Raw genomic sequence first — 16,666 nt, 5'->3', positions numbered from 1 at the left:
CCGCAAGAGACCAGTATGAGGACCCGCACCTCCACTTGCTCTCCGCCTTACATATGGCCCCCATATCCGTAAGTCTGGTCTCCTGCAACAGCAAAACTTCAGCCTCAAGTTGGGTGATAAAATCCACCTCCCAAGGAAGACACGCCTCTGGAGAAGGGACTCCGCCCCCTTCCAAAGACCCTCCCAATATTACCTCCGGAACCTCACCCCTGACCACCGTCTCAGCAGGGGCGTCAAGGACTTGGAACTGGTGGAGAGGGGGATCAGAGGGGGGAGTCAGTGGGACCTTCCTTAGGCACCTTGGTCAGGGAGGGAGAAGATTTTTCCACCTCCCTTCTTTACTTTTTTTTTTTTTTTTTTTTTTTTTTTTTACTTTTGTCACTCTTGGTACCCTTGTCACCCATTTCTTTTGGCTGTTCCCCCTCCATCCTCATCAAAACTTTAATATTGGGAGGCATCTGAGAGATCAGCCACCTCCTCATTCTCCATCCGTCTGATATCCTCATTCACTGCTTCCTCCCCCAGGGCCTCAGTGACATGGGCCGTCGCCTCGGAAGAGGGGGCAGCTATTACCCCAGTTTCCTGAGGCTCTTCCTGCCTCCGCTGGTAATAGGGGCCCCTAGCCCTGCCATTCCTCATCTGCCCCTCAGCTCCTTTCCCGCTGCCACCTCCAACGGATGCAGAAGTTGCATTGCCAAGAACCGCCTCGCGGCTCCCCTCTGCCCGGCTAGCCATGGCATTAGAGAAGGAACGGGGGTAGCTGCTGAACGGGTGACTTAGATTACCACACAGGTGACATCGAATGACACCACAGGACGCGGCAAGATGGCCTACCCCGCCACACAAGCCTCATTTCTGCACCTTGCAGCCCGTGCAGAAGTGGTGAGGATCACCGCACCTGTGGCAGACCTTCGGCTGCCCCTGGTAGAAGACCAGAATACAATCCCTTCCCAGGAAAGCCGAGGAAGGGATGTGGGTGACAGTGCCCCCTGAACGCTTCAACTTTACCATGAAGGTCCAGCCTCCTGACCAGATGCCAAAATCGTCCTGGTTCGTCCTGACTCATTACACATTAAAACGGTCACTTTCTTCGGCCCACTTTGGCAAACCCTCGCCAGCCGGGCTCCTCTTTTACCAGCTCATAATTCGACCAAAAGAGCTCCAAGCCCTCCGGCCGAACAAAGCTGATATCAAAGGTGGAGGTCCCAAAAGGATGTATCAGAGCAAAGATATCAATAGCCCTGAAGTCCATCTTCATGAGGAGCTTCACCACATTTGTCCTGGATGGACATCGCCCCTCCAGTGAAGACGAACCACATTTCTCCTGGAGACCTCCTGCCCGGCTGTCGGGAGGGACCACACAGTCCCGCCCCCCCCCCCCCTTTTCTCTTGGAAGACAGGTAGACCAAACTTATCTAGGCAGTAGGACAACTCCACCTCTCTTCCCTCTACATTGATTGTCTGCTCCCCTTTTTTTGAGGGCCTCCAGGAAACTGCAAAAAGCATTATTCCCTGGGTCCAGAGATGAGGAAGACCCTCGCAGAATCCCACCGGCAGCAGCCGCATAACTAATGGTGCCTGCAGGTGAGGGGGGCGATGGACCAGCCCCTAAATTCCCTGAACCCTCAACCTCAGTCAACCATCTCCACCTCACTGACCTCAGCCTCACCATTTTCACTAGCATTTTCATTTCTGGCACTTCTCCTGTTCTCCAAGAATTTTCAAAGATTATGGAGAGGGGTTCAAAAATTTCTTCTGCTATCTCCTTCAGTACTCTGGGGTGTAATTCATCTGGACCTGGAGACTTGAATTCATTTAGGTTAGCTAAGTGTTTCCTCACTATCTTTCTGTTTATAGATATCCTGGATTCTTCTATTCCCTTAATAGGACAGTGAATAACAGTTGATGTTGCATTTCCTTTCTGAGAGAAAACAGATGCAAAATAGGAATTTAAAAGTTCAGCCTTCTCAACATCCTGTCTTACCATTTCATCATTTTCATCCTGTAAAAATCCTATAGCATCTTTGACTTTTCTTTTACTTTTGACATATCCCCAAAATCCTTTATTATTGCTTTTGACATCTCTTGCAAGCCTCAGTTCATTTTCAGCTTTAGCTAATCTGATTTGTGCCCTGCAGGTTCTGCAGACAGCATTATATTCTTCTTTAGATATGCCTCCCTCTTTCCATTTTATAAACATTTTTTTTCTTCCTTTTTAGCATGTGCTTAAGTTCTGTGTTCATCCATCCTGGTTTCCTTAAATGCTTCCTATTCTTCCCTCTTTTCGGAATTGTTAACAACTGTGCTTTGAGAATTTCATTTTTCAAGATTTCCCATCCTTCCTGGACATTTTTGTCTTTAAGGATATCCAGCCATTGGATCCCTCCAATTCTCTTTCTGAATCCCTTAAAATCTGCCTTTCTGAAATCTAACCTTGACGTCTGAGTCTTCACAGGTCTTCCACCTCTAGTAATCCAAAATTCTAAAATAGCATGGTCGCTACCTCCTAGGGTCCCAGCCACTTTTACCTCCTCAACCATTTCCTCCCTGTTTATAAGGATTAGATCCAAGGTAGCAGTTCCCCTTGTTTTCTCCCTTACCTTTTGGAAGATAAAGTTGTCAGCAAGAGAGGATAAGAATTTCCTTGACCTGTTAGTTTTGCCTGAGAGAGATTCCCAACAAATGTCTGGATAGTTGAAATCTCCCATGACAACTATGTCATATTTTTTGGAGAACTTGGCCATCTGATGCATAAAGAGTTCATCTATATCTTCGGCTTGCACAGGCGGCCTGTAGTAAATGCCTACAATGGTGTCCTTTCCATTGTTCTGTCCTTGTATTCTTACCCAAACAGTTTCCACAGAACTCCCAGTCTCTGAAGCTTCAATCTCTGTGCAGATATACGCGTTTCTAACATACAATGCGACACCCCCTCCTCGTTTATCAAGTCTGTTTCTTGCAAATAAGTTGTATCCTTCTAGTCTTGTATTCCAATCATGTGTATTGTCCCACCAAGTTTCAGTGATTCCAATGACATCATATTTCTGTTCCTGTGTTAGTAGTTCCAATTCTCCTTGTTTGTTGCCCATGCTTTGTGCATTAGTATAGAAACATTTTAGTTTGTGATTGGTTTCTCTTTCTCCAATATTTTTATTTATTAGATTCTTTCGTCTTTGTTCTTCCTTTCCACTTCTAATAGCAGAGTTCTCAATAGCATTTGTCAGGTGTATGGCTTTTTCTGGTCTTTTGCTTCCCTTCCCATGTTGTTCTAGTTTAAAGCTCTCCTTACAAGTGTAGCAAGGCGACTTCCAAATACATGCTTTCCAGTCTTCGTAAGGTGCACCCCATCTCTAGCAAGTAGTCCATCGTATAAGTAGTTCACTCCGTGATCCAGAAATCCAAATCGTTGCTGACGGCACCATCGACGTAGCCAGTTGTTCACCTGCAGAATCTTATTCCACCTCCTTGTTCCATGGCCATCCACTGGGAGGATGGAAGAGAAGACCACCTGCGCTCCCAGTTCTTTCACTTTCTTGCCTAAGTCTTCAAAGTCTCTGCAGATGGTTTCCAGGTCGTTTCTTGCGGTGTCATTTGTCCCCACATGTAGTAGCAGGAATGGGTGGTCATCTGTAGGTCTGAAGAGTCCTGATATCCTGTCAGACACATCTTTAATTTTTGCACCTGGAAGACAGCACATTTCTCTTGAAGTTATATCCGGTCTGCAGATAGCGGCCTCTGTTCCTCTCAGCAGGGAATCCCCCATGACCACCACTCTCCGTTTCTTCTTCACAACATTTTTCTTTCTCCATCCAGGAGGACTCTGAGGGCGTACAAGGTTGCTGCTTGTTGGCAAAGTCTTATCCTGATGTATTTCTTCATCGTTTTCCTGCGTGAGAGCCTGGTACTGGTTTCTGAGCAGTATGGGTGCTGACTGCCTCCTGATCCTCCTGCTTCTCTGGGTCACATGTCTCCATTCCTCTGTTTCTTCAGGTGCACTTCGAATTTCTTCTCTTTCTGTAACATGAAGAGATAATTCTGCTCTGTCCAAGAACTCTTCACCTTCCTTAATGATCTTCAACGTAGCTAACCTCTCTTCGAGATTTTGCAACTTTTCCTCCAACAGGGACACAAGCTGCATTTGTGGCATGTGAAGTTTGGTTTTTCCACTGGTAAATCTGTGAACATGTAGCAAGAAATGCAGCTCACCAAATGGCTCCTGGCCTCTTCCATCTTGAGATTTCTTAAAAACGATGAAAGATGAGCCAAATTTCGCGAGCCTGTCGGCGCGCGGTTTTTACATTTTCCTCTTTTCAGCTGCAACGGCCAAAACCCAGTGATCGTTGAGCTCGCGGAGACTCTTCACTTATCCCAGAAGGCACTGGGAATATGCAAATGATCTCCTCAAGACTCTTCCCCTGGTTTTCCGATTTCCTCTTTTCAGCTGCAACGGCCAAAACCCAGTGATCGTTGAGCTCGCGGAGACTCTTCACTTATCCCAGAAGGCACTGGGAATATGCAAATGATCTCCTCAAGACTCTTCCCCTGTTTTTTTTTTGCAGAATTCGCACCAACCATACCTCCAGCAGAATCCGCCCCTCCAGCACCTGACCCTTCACCATTGTCACAGACACTATTCACACCACTTCCATTCTTATTTACATTTGTGTTTTTTACACTGCTTTCTGCTGGGGGGGTTGCTATTTGCAGTGCAGCTGCCCCTTTAAGAATGATACTGCAGGGTTTAATTACCACACCCTGCTTTCCAGCAGTGCATGTGCTGGCAGCTGCAGACTATTGCTCCAGCCTCTCCTGCAGACCATCTCCACGCTCCTGTGTGCATTTCACTGCTGGGTCCCCCGCAGATACAGGTGACACACATGCAGAGGACCCCAGTGGCGCGACAGTCCGGGCCGGCATTACCGCAGCCATTACAGCTACATCCGAGATAACCGGTGCCGGGGTCCCTGGCTTTGACCCATTATCGGATCTACATGTGGGGGGCCCCGACACCACTGCACACGCCGCTAGCCCACCGCGAACACTGCGGGGAGCGGCGACCACCGGCAAGGTACCCACAGTCTCCACCTCCCGAGCGTCAGCGGGTGGAGCAGGCGCCAGGCTGTCCCCTGTTTTCACCGAGGATCGGGCCTGGACACCTCCACAGGTGTTACTTCCGCCCGCCACAGGGCCACACTCCAGACCATGCAGACTGTCCGGCTCGGCAGCCGCTTGCCCACTCTCGCCCCCTCTGCTACCGTCAGCAGAGACGGCGACCTGCACCACGTGATTTGTACTCTCCCCGCTTCCTCGCACTGGACCCACTGCAGGTCCCGGGCCGGGGTGGGTAGCGGGCTCCACACAGCGGGACCGGGGGGTCCCAGGAAAGGGGACAAACACCAACCTCTCCTCCGATGTTTTCCTTTTTTCCGTTTCTTTTTCCCCCTCCTGGTTGCCTCGTCCCCGCAGACATCCCAAATTTCAGGTGGGCATAATTTACTGGGGACTCTAGCTGATGGATCTGCTGCAGGACGAGGCAACCCTCACTACTGCTGGTATCGCTGCTGCTATCATCCGCATCACCCCCATCATCCTCTGAAATACTATTGTCTGATGGGAGTGGGACCTGCACTGGATCTATCCCACTGTGTGTGGCCTGGAGATCACTTACCAAGCTCCCAGGTGGTTACGGTGCCTCCTCCATCTCCACATGGTCCACCTCCTCCACCTGGGTCAGACGCTGAGACCTCTCTGGCTCCTTTTCAGCAGCCATGTTGTGGAATCGGTCCTCATCTTCCAATTTTTCCCAAAAAGGCCCGATGTTGTCCAATATGGCCGCTCTCCGGGCTTCAATGCCCTCAATGCAGATCCCCAGGCTGGATATCCTGGCTGTTAGGGAAGACTTCTCTGTGCGGGAGGCTCTGTCTGCAGCCTGCCTTGCCTCCTTCATCTCCTCCTGGAGCCTCCTCAGGGTCTTCCCAGCCTCCTCATACTCGCAGAGGTACGCAAGGATGTTGGAGCCATAGCTGGTAACCAGCTCCCGTGCGGCCCTAGTGCCTCAATCCTTCTGCACCGCCGCCGCTGCACCTCTGCGAGAACTCAGCTCACCTCCGGGAGGAGGCACCGCAGTGGCCCTCGCCTCAGCCTTAGGGGCTTTGCAGCCCTCCTGGGTCTTCCTGGGCTCCTCCATGTTTCGGGCCTTGCCGGATCTGGTGACCCTGTTTGCCGGTAGCAATGAGCTCCCACCCCTCACCGGCTTAGACCAATAGGTGGGAGATGGGGACACAGCTCTTACACTACACCCCTCTCTTTTTTGGGTCGGGGGGGGGGGGGGGGGGTAGAGATTCCTGGGTGTAAAAAAAAAAAAAACAAAAAAAAAAAAACGGACTCTCCTGGAGCAAACACACCAGCACACCTTCCTCCACAGACTACAGGCTCCTAGTGCTGACTGTATAAATCTGTATGTAGTGAGCTCCCTCTAGTGGTGGCTGTATATATATGTAATAATAATAAATTTTATTTTTATAGCGCTGACATATTCCGCAGCACTTTAAATTTCAGAGGGGACTTGTACAGACAATAGACATTTACAGCATAACAATAATCACATAGATCATAACAGATACCAAGAGGAATGAGGGCCCTGCTCGCAAGCTTACAATCTAGGAGAAAAGAGGTAGACACGAAAGGTGGGTGGTAACAATTGCCCTGATTGTATGGACCAGCCATAATTGTTATGAGCTCATTTTCTCCTTCACCTTTGTTGTCCGATGAACTCCCTCTGCTGGTGAAAGGAGGTAGTGAAATTGATTTGGATGGGAAAAACCTGTCATCTGAACAGGTGGAGTGTGATTGGACATCCGGAATCTCTGAGTGGATATAAGGCGCCGACGCCCTGCTGGGTTGCTGGTGATCCTCTCTGCTCTGAGCTCTGGCCTCCAGTTTAGTCCTGTCTACTAAAGCTAAGTTTTTGCTCTGCTATTGTTCCATGAGATTTTGTCTGTTTATTTAGTGTTTGTGTTCAGCCAGCCCTGGTTGGGACTGGCTGAACTCCATTTTTGTCTCTGATCAGTTGATCTCTTTGCTCTGTTTTCAGAATATACCTGAGTGCTGATATAGTGATTTTGAAGTCTAGTGACTTCAGGGCCTTTTCTATCAGACGTGTTGGACATTATTTTTGGCAGGGTTTTTGCGTGATTGCAGACAGTTGCTTTTCTTTCCTGTCCTATCTAGTTAGTGAGGGCCCCATCGTTTGCTCAGCCTGTCTTTCTGTCTGTGTTCGTGTTTTCATCTGTTTTCACCGTCAATACATGTTGGGGGCTGTCTATTGCTTTGGGGTCTGCTCTGGGGCAGTTTAGATTTCCCCTTTTCTTTCTTTACGTTTATTTAGTTCTCCGGCTGTGAACGAGGTGTCTAGGACCACCGTAGGAACACCCCACGGCTACTGTTAGTTGTTGTGAATAGGATCAGGAGTCTGTAATCCGCTAGCTACCAACCTCTCCGGTTTTCTGGACTTAGCTTGTATTTTTGTTTTTTCCTCCTCCGGTGACTCATTCATAACACATGTTACGTGTGTAACAGTACAGACACAGAGGGCTAATGGATGCATAAAGCATGTGGGAACATGATGCGGGGAACCAGGTTATGGTAAAACTTTTGGCTGTGCCACACAGGGATAGATTAGGTTAATGTGTTGAGGCGGTAGGCCAGTCTGAATAAATGCGTTTTCAGGGCACGCTTAAAATTGTGGGGGTTGGGGACTAATCGTATTGACCTGGGAAGTGCATTCCAAAGAATTGGCGCAGCACATGTAAAGTCTTGGAGACTGGAGTGGGAGGTTCTGATTGAGGATGCTAACCTCAGGTCATCAGCAGAACGGAGGGCGCGGGTAGGGTGGTATACTGAAACAAGGGAGGAGATGTAGGGTGATGCTAAGCCATGGAGAGCTTTGTGGGTGAGGGCAATAAATCTGTACTGGATTCTGGAGTGGATGGGTAGCCAGTGTAATGACTGGCACAAGGTAGAGGCATCGGTGTAACGATTGGCGAGGAATATGACCCTGGCTGCAGCATTCAGGACAGATTGGAGGGGGGAGAGTTTGGTAAGAGGGAGACCGATTAGAAGAGAGTTACAATAGTCCAGACGAGAATGAATAAGAGAAACAGTAAGAGTTTTTGCAGAGTCAAAAGTAAGAAAAGGTCAAATTCTAGAAATGTTTTTGAGGTGCAGATGACAAGAGCGAGCCAGTGATCGAATGTGGGGGCAAAGGAAAGCTCGGAGTCAAGTATGACCCCAAGACAGCGGGCATGTTGCTGGGGAGTAGTAGTGGAACCACACACGGAAATGGCAATGTCGGGTATAGGTACATTAGTAGCGGGAGGAAACACAAGGAGTTCAGTCTTTGACAGGTTCAGTTTCAGATATAGTGAGGACATGATGTTAGACGCAGCGTTTAGACAATCGCCGGTGTTTTCTAGAAAGGCTGGCGTGATGTCAGGAGAAGAAGCGTATAATTGGGTGTCATCAGCATAGTATATATATCCATCCTGGCCCCCCCGTGTGTGTGTGTGTATGTGTATGTGTATATATATATATATATGGATCTCTCCCCATCCTGGGCCCCCCGTAATATATAAATATATATATATATATATATATATATATATATATATATATATATATATATATATATATATATATATATATACACTGTCCTGGGCCCCCCTGTATACACTGTTCCAAATTATGCAAATGATATTTTTCTCTGATTTTCCTAAATAGTCGGTACAAATGACAGTCAGTCTAATAAAAGTCATCACCGGTTAGAGTATACATCATATTTTATAGAAGAAACTTCACAATAATAACAGTATAATCTCCAAAATGAATAAAAACTCAAATTGCACTGTTCCAAATTATTAGGCACAGTAGAATTTCTTAACATTTGATATGTTTTAAAGAACTGAAAATGCTCATTTGTGGAATTTGCAGCATTAGGAGGTCACACTCACTGAGCAAAAAGGATATTTTGGAGTTAAATAGCTTAACAGGCCAAGTTACATGTTAACATAGGAACCCTTCTTTGATATCACCTTCACAATTCTGGCCTCCATTGACCTTGTGAGTTGTTGGAGAGTTTCTGCTTGGATTTCTTCGCCTCCCAGAGCTGCTGTTCTGATGTGACCGGCCTCCCACCCTCATAGATCTTTTGCTTGATGATACTCCAAAGGTTCTCTATAGGGTTGAGGTCAGGGAAAGATGGTGGCCACACCATGAGTTTATCTCCTTTTATGCCCATAGCAGTCAATGACTCGGAGGTCTTCTTTGCAGCATGAGATGGTGCATTGTCATGCATGAAGATGATTTTGCTCCTGAAGGCACGTTTCTGCTTTTTATACCATGGAAGACAGCTGTCAGTCAGAAACTATATACTTTGCAGAGGTCATTTTCACACCTTCAGGAACCTTAAAGAGCCCTACCAGCTGTTTCCCCATGATTCCGGCCCAAAACATGACTCCTCCACCTCCATGCTGACGTCGCAGCCTTGTTGGGACATAGTGGCCATCCACTACTCCATCCATCTGGACCATCCAGGGTTGCTCGACACTCATCAGTAAGCAAGACTGTTTGAAAATTAGTCTTCATGTATGTCTGGGGCCACTGCTACCATTTCTGCTTGTGAACACTGTTTAGGGGTAGCTGAATAGTAGATTTATGCACCACAGCAAGCCTTTGAAGGATCCTACACCTTGAGGTTCGAGGGACTCCAGAGGCACCAGCAGCTTTAAATATCTGTTTGCTGGTTTGTAATGGCTTTTTAGCAGCTGCTCTCTTAATCCGATGAACTTGCCTGGGAGAAACCTTCCTCATTCTGCCTTTATCAGCACAAACATGTCTGTGCTCAGAATCAACCACAATCTCTTAACAGTACAATGATCACGTTTAAGTTTTTGGGAAATATCTAATGTTTTCATCTCTTGACCAAGGCATTGCACTATTTGATGCTTTTCAGCAGCAGAGAGATCCTTTTTATTTCCTAAATTCCTTGAAACCTGTGCCCTGCTTAATAATGTGGAACATCATTCTTAAGTAGCTTTTCTTTAATTGAGCTCACCTGGTAAACTAATTATCACAGGCATTTGAGATTGATTTCAGTGATCCAAAGAGCCTTGATACACAATAGCATCTATGAGTTTATTTGATATACAAAAAATAACATCTTTATGACACTTAAATCCAATTTGCATAATAATTTGGAACACAGTGTATATATCTATCCATCCTGGCCCCTTCCCCTTATGAGAGAGAGAGAATTAAAAAAACAAAAAAAAACAAAACCATTGCTCTGACCTGCCTGCGCTCCCAGCAGCGTCCTCCTCCTCCTCCTCCTGCTCATGTCGGTGCACTCATACTAAAATGGTCGCCGACATAGCAGAGGCCAGTGAATGTGTGCGCCCGGCTCATGACACTGACGTCATACGCTGATAGGCTGGTTTCACATTAGCGCTTTTATCCGTAGCGCATCCTGCGCATGCGCACCTATGTTTAACATGACGTGCGCATGGTCTTGCGCACACTTGCATTTTCGTGCGCATGCGTTTTTGTCTTTCGCGCCAGACGCAACATGTTGCATCTTTTGGTCTGCTCTGTCTCATCAAAAAAACGCATGCGCACGGAATGCGCAAAAACACATTGAAGTCTATGGAAACGCATGCGTGCGCATGGTCTTGCGCGCTTGCGTTTTTTTTGCACATGCGTTTTTGAGGTAAACAAGTCTGGAATGTGGTCTAGACAATGGAAAAAACGTCACACCTAAAAACGCATGCGCATAAAAAACACAAACGTATGTAAAATGCAAGCAACGCTGCGTTTTTTGACACATCAGCGTACGCATGACGCTAAAAAAAGCGTGTTTGCTTTGCGTTTTTCTTTTTTTTTTTTAATGCGCTTGATGCACTGCTCAAAAAAACGCTAATGTGAAACTAGCCTTAGTATCGATCGGGACGTGCGCCGCAGTGGTTCAAGTAATGAACTGTCACATTGCCGTCAGACTCGGGGCCTGCTGTCCCGGCCTCGGCCACTAAGAGGCGCCGGATGGTCATGTCGCCGTCAGACTCGGGGCCTGCTGTCCCGGCCTCGGCCACTAGGAGGCGCCGTGGTTCGCTCCCGAGTGATGGCGGTGACAAAGAAGGGGCTCCTGCGCAGGCATCTGATGGATGCAGGCTCCGCTCCTCTGTCAATCATGAAGGGTTTGGTGCATCACCATCTGGCCTGGTCCTGGGGGCGGTCCTGATGACATCATCAGTCCGGGAGCCTGTGAGGGATGACCTGATCTCTCAAATACCTTGGGACTGGACTTGCAAGCCGCCGGATATATTCTTGGTTCCCCTATGTGCTACTGTGTGATTTGCTATTGTTTGACTCTGACGTCAGCCTGGATTTCTGACCCCTCTACTGCCTGACGATTTTGTACTTCTGCCATTCTCCCGGTTTGTGACCTTGGCCTGGATATTCGACTCTGCTACTGCCTGCCGTTTTTGTACCTTGCTGCTCTCCCGTTTTGTGGCCTGGACTGTCAACTCTGCCATTGCCTGCCGTTTCTGTACCTCCGCTGCTCTCCCGGCTTCTGACTACGTTTTGGTTCCCCGCCTTCTTCCCTATTGGCGACCGTCCTGCTCTGGCGCACTGCTCCACCAGGCAGCCACCACCTGGGCCTTGCAACAATTCCAGATCCCTGTATTAGGGGTTAAGGGTCTTAGGGTGCTGTCCCTACTGCAGTCCAGATCCGCGGACGGACGTCACATTAACGCTGGGAGCGCGCGTCCCTGCACATAGCGGCGGCCTGCGTTTTTAAAGGGCCCGCGCCCCTTAAAACCGCAGACTTAAGAATCATAGAATCGTAGAGTTGGAAGGGACCTCCTTATTCTCATTTGCACAAGGAAAGACTAGAAGCAATGGGATGAAGCTGAATGGGAGGAGACACAGATTAGATATTAGAAAAAACTTTTTGACAGTTAGAGTGATCAATGAGTGGAACAGGCTGCCACGAGAAGTGGTGAGTTCTCCTTCAATGGAAGTCTTCAAACAGAGGCTGGACAGACATCTAACTGGGATGATTTAGCGAATCCTGCTTTGAGCAGGGGGTTGGACCAGATGGCCCAGGAGGTCCCTTCCAACTCTACGATTCTATGATTCTATGATATAGGAGGCTAAGGCTTAGATCTCCTTTTTTTTTTTTCTTTTTTTTTTTTATTGCTCTCTCTTCTCGTTAATCAATCAAACTAAGTTGAGACAGCAGGACCCAATAAATGTTGTAGTCAGATAAACAAATGTCCAGCACATGTCCATACATATATGTATGCAGTGGGCTCCCCCTAGTGGTGGCTGTATAAATCTGCATGTAGTGAGCTCCCTCTAGTGGTGGATGTATAAATCTGTATGTAGTGAGCTCCCCCTAGTGGTGGCTGTATAAATCTGTATGTAGTGAGCTCCCCCTAGTGGTGGCTGTATAAATCTGTATATATTCAGTCCTTAGCTGTGGAACATTATGGGACACATAACTTTTACTGTGCATTGTCCAAAAGTATAAAATAATTCATGATGCATGCTGACAATTGCATATGTTCCAACATGGCATCTACAGTGCCTTGCGAAAGTATTCGGCCCCCTGGAACTTTTCAACCTTCTCCCACATTTCATGGTTGAAACATAAAGATATCAAATGAAAATTTTTGGTGAAGAATCAACAACAAGTGGGACACAATTGTGAAGTTGAGCGAAATTTATTGGTTATTTTAATTTTTTGTGGAAATACAAAAACTGAAAAGTGGGGCGTGCAATATTATTCGGCCCCTGTAACTTAATACTTTGTTGCACCACCTTTTGCTGCGATTACAGCTGCAGTCGCTTGGGGTATGTCTCTATCAGTTTTGTACATCGAGAGACTGAAATTCTCGCCCATTCTTCCTTGGCAAACAGCTCGAGCTCAGTGAGGTTGGATGGAGATGGTTTATTAACAGCAGTTTTCAGCTCTTTCCACAGAGACTCGATTGGATTCAGGTCTGGACTGTGACTTGGCCATTCTAACACCTGAATATGTGTTTATTTGTGAACCATTCCATTGTAGATTCTGCTTTATGTTTGGAATTATTGTCTTGTTGGAAGACAAATCTCCGTCCCAGTCTCTGGTCTTTTGCAGACTCCAACAGGTTTTTGTTATGATTGAGTCACCGTAGGAGGCAAAAACAGAAATGCTAGCTAAGTCCAGAAAACCAGAGAAGTTGGCAGCTATCGGATTGCAGACCCCTGAACCTATCAACACAACTAGCAGTAGCCGTGGGGGGTTCCTACTATGCCCTAGACCCCTCGATCACAGCCGGAGAATTAAATAGGCCGAAAGAAAGGGGAAATCTAAACTGCCCCAGAGCAGACCCCAAAGCAATAGGCAGCCCCCAACATATGACGGTGAAGCAAGATGAAAATACTAACACAGAAAGATAGACTGAGCAAAGAAGGGCCCAAGCTAACTAAATAGAAAAGGACAGGAAGGCTGCTGTCTGCAATCCGTGAAAAACCCTATGAAAATCAGAGCCAACAGACTGGCAGTGAAAAAGGCCCTGAAGACGCTAGGCTTCAAAAAAGCTATGTCAGTACTCCGGAATATACTGAAGACAGAGCTACAGGCAAAAGGAGATTCAGCTCACCCCAGCAGGGAATGGCAGAATACTGAAAAGCAAGGAAAACAAAACAAAAAGCTAACAGGCAAAACAGAAACTTAGCTTTAGAGGAGTAGGAATCAGACTGGTGTCCTAGAAGTCCACAGAGAAATCACCCGCAGGGCAGAAGGGCGTCGGCAGCCTTATATCCAGTCCGTGACTCCACTCAGCCAGTCATCCTCATTAGACTCAGGTGCCTGATAATCAGGCTCATTACCTTCCTTTACCAGAATAGGGAGTTCACCAGACCCCAGTGACGAAGGGGAAAATGAACTCACAACAGGTTTTCTTCAAGAATGGTCCTGTATTTGAATCCATCCATATTCCCTGTCCCTGCTGAAGAAAAGTAGGCCCAAACCATGATGCTGCCACCACGTTTGACAGTGGGGATGGTGTTCAGGGTGATGAGCTGTGTTGCCTTAACACCAAACATATCGTTTGGCATTGTTGCCAAAAAGTTCTATTTTGGTTTCATCAGACCAGAGCACCTTCTTCCACATGTTTGGTGTGTCTCCCAGGTGGCTTGTTGCAAATTTTAAACAACACTTTTTATGGATATCTTTGAGCAATGGCTTTCTTTTTGCCACTATTCCATAAAGGCCAGATTTGTGCAGTGTACGACTGATTGTTGTCCTATGGACAGACTGTCCCACCTCAGCTGTAGATCTCTGCAGTTCATCCAGAGTGATCATGGGCCTCTTGGCTGCATCTCTGATCAGTCTTCTCCTTGTTTGAGATGAAAGTTTAGAGGGACGGCTGGGTCTTGGTAGATTGGCAGTGGTAAGATACTCCTTCCATTTCAATATGATTGCTTGCACAGTGCTCCTTGGGATGTTTAAAGTTTTGGAAATTATTTTGTATCCAAATCCGGCTTTAAACTTCTCCACAACAGTATCACGGACCTGCCTGTTGTGTTCCTTGGCCTTCATGATGCTCTCTGTGATTCAGACAGAACCCTGAGACTATCACAGAGCAGGTGCATTTATACGGAGACCTGATTACACACAGGTGGATTATATTTATCATCATTAGTCATTGAGGACAACATTGGATTATTCAGAGATCCACAATGAACTTCTGGAGTGAGTTTGCTGCACTGAAAGTAAAGGGGACGAATAATATTGCACACCCCACTTTTCAGTTTTTGAATTTCCTCAAAAATTTAAAATAACCAATAAATTTTGTTCAACTTCACAATTGTGTCCCACTTGTTGTTGATTCTTCACTAAAAATTTACATTTGGTATCTTTGTTTGAAGCATGATATGTGGGAAAAGGTTGAAAAGTTCCAGGGGTCCGAATACTTTCACAAGGCACTGTAATAAGAACCATGAATGCAGCTCTGGAGGGAACTGATGTTTGAGCCATGGGATAACAGTAGAATTGTGATTACAGCTCTGACTGTACACACGTACACAAGTAAATGAAGGTTTCTCCGTGTGATGTGCGGACCTGGTGCTCAGCGGTGGACGGTGGGAGGTCGGAGTCCTTGTAAGAGAAGACACCTGTAATGTTGCGTTCTGTTGTCAGTGACCCGAGCGGTCCATCCCTCCCCCTCCACCAGTCACACTGCAGAATTGTGCAACCGGCCTGTGTTTAATCAAATCCACATTGAGCTGCGTGTTTAATCTTGGCAGAGCAGAAATCTGCAGCACAGAGCGGAGGAACAGGGACCTGGACATGGCAGAGCTCAAGGTAAGTCCTGAGCCGGCCGAAAAGTGGAGCCTGGAGCTGGGAAGGAAGGGAATGTATCCTAGCGATCATCGATAACGAGCCGCCGTTCTTACTGTCACCGGGAGACACAATCTGCTACGGGTCCGTTATATTGGAGGTTGAGTTTAAACTGACACAAACTCCTGATATATTTGACAATTCGTGTGTGATATGGACGGATACACGGCGGATACATGAGCGATACGTGTGTGATATGGACTGATACACGGTGGATACATGTGTGCTATGGATGGATGGATACGCGGCGGATGCATTTGTGATATGGACGGATACGCGGCGGATACATGTGTGATATGGACTGATACACGGCGGATACATGTGTAATACGGACTGATACGCGGCGGATACGTGTGATATGGACTGATACACGGCGGATACATGAGCTATATGTGTGTGATATGGACTGATATACGAGCGATACATGTGTGCTATGGACTGATACGCGGCGGATACATGTGTGCTATGGACTGATACGTGGCGGATACATGTGTGCTATGGACTGATACGCGGCGGATACATGAGCGATATGTGTGTGATATGGACTGATACGCGGCGGATACATGAGCGATGTGTGTGATATGGACTGATACACGGTGGATACATGAGTGCTATGGATGGATAGATACGCGGCGGATGCATTTGTGATATGGACGGATACGCGGCGGATACATGTGTGATATGGACTGATACACGGCGGATACATGAGTGCTATGGATGGATAGATACGCGGCGGATGCATTTGTGATATGGACGGATACGCGGCGGATGCGGATACGCGGCGGATGCATTTGTGATATGGACGGATACGCGGCGGATACATGTGTGATATGGACTGATACACGGCGGATACAGGTGTGATACGGACTGATACGCGGCGGATACAGGTGTGCTATGGACTGATATGTGGCGGATACAGGTGTGCTATGGACTGATACGTGGCGGATACAGGTGTGCTATGGACTGATACGTGGCGGATACAGGTGTGCTATGGACTGATACGCGGCGGATACAGGTGTGCTATGGACTGATACGCGGCGGATACATGTGTGCTATGGACTGATACGCGGCGGATACATGTGTGCTATGGACTGATACGCGGCGGATACATGTGTGCTATGGACTGATACACGGCGGATACATGTGTGCTATGGACTGATACGCGGCGGATACATGAGCGATGTGTGTGATATGGACTGATACACGAGCGATACATGTGTGCTA

General features: G+C 47.3%; 2 protein-coding genes across 3 annotated transcripts in view; both read left to right on the top strand.

The window, feature by feature from the left end:
- HGD (homogentisate 1,2-dioxygenase) overlaps nucleotides 1-16,666 on the top strand; it is a 44,919-nt gene that overhangs the window by 5,226 nt on the left and 23,027 nt on the right. Inside the window, exon 1 of one of the 2 annotated variants that reach the window (XM_073576980.1) lies at nucleotides 15,084-15,406. The exons of the other annotated variant lie outside the window; for it this stretch is intronic. Coding sequence (XP_073433081.1) covers nucleotides 15,392-15,406 — 15 coding nt within the window. The 5' untranslated portion in view covers nucleotides 15,084-15,391. Of the gene's footprint in view, nucleotides 1-15,083; nucleotides 15,407-16,666 lie in introns of those variants that run through there. 2 annotated transcript variants of the gene reach the window in all.
- LOC141091432 (uncharacterized) lies at nucleotides 3,628-10,298 on the top strand. Its single transcript, XM_073576985.1, has one exon. The coding sequence runs from the start codon at nucleotides 4,514-4,516 to the stop codon at nucleotides 5,285-5,287; it is 774 nt and encodes a 257-aa protein (XP_073433086.1). The 5' UTR covers nucleotides 3,628-4,513; the 3' UTR covers nucleotides 5,288-10,298.

Source organism: Dendrobates tinctorius, unplaced genomic scaffold (genome assembly GCF_039654945.1).
Source record: "Dendrobates tinctorius isolate UK_male_01 unplaced genomic scaffold, ASM3965494v1 ptg000054l, whole genome shotgun sequence".
In the NCBI taxonomy this organism is placed as follows: domain Eukaryota; kingdom Metazoa; phylum Chordata; class Amphibia; order Anura; family Dendrobatidae; genus Dendrobates; species Dendrobates tinctorius.
The sequence above is the reverse complement of the archived record's forward strand: the minus strand, read 5'-3'. Positions and strand labels throughout refer to the sequence as shown.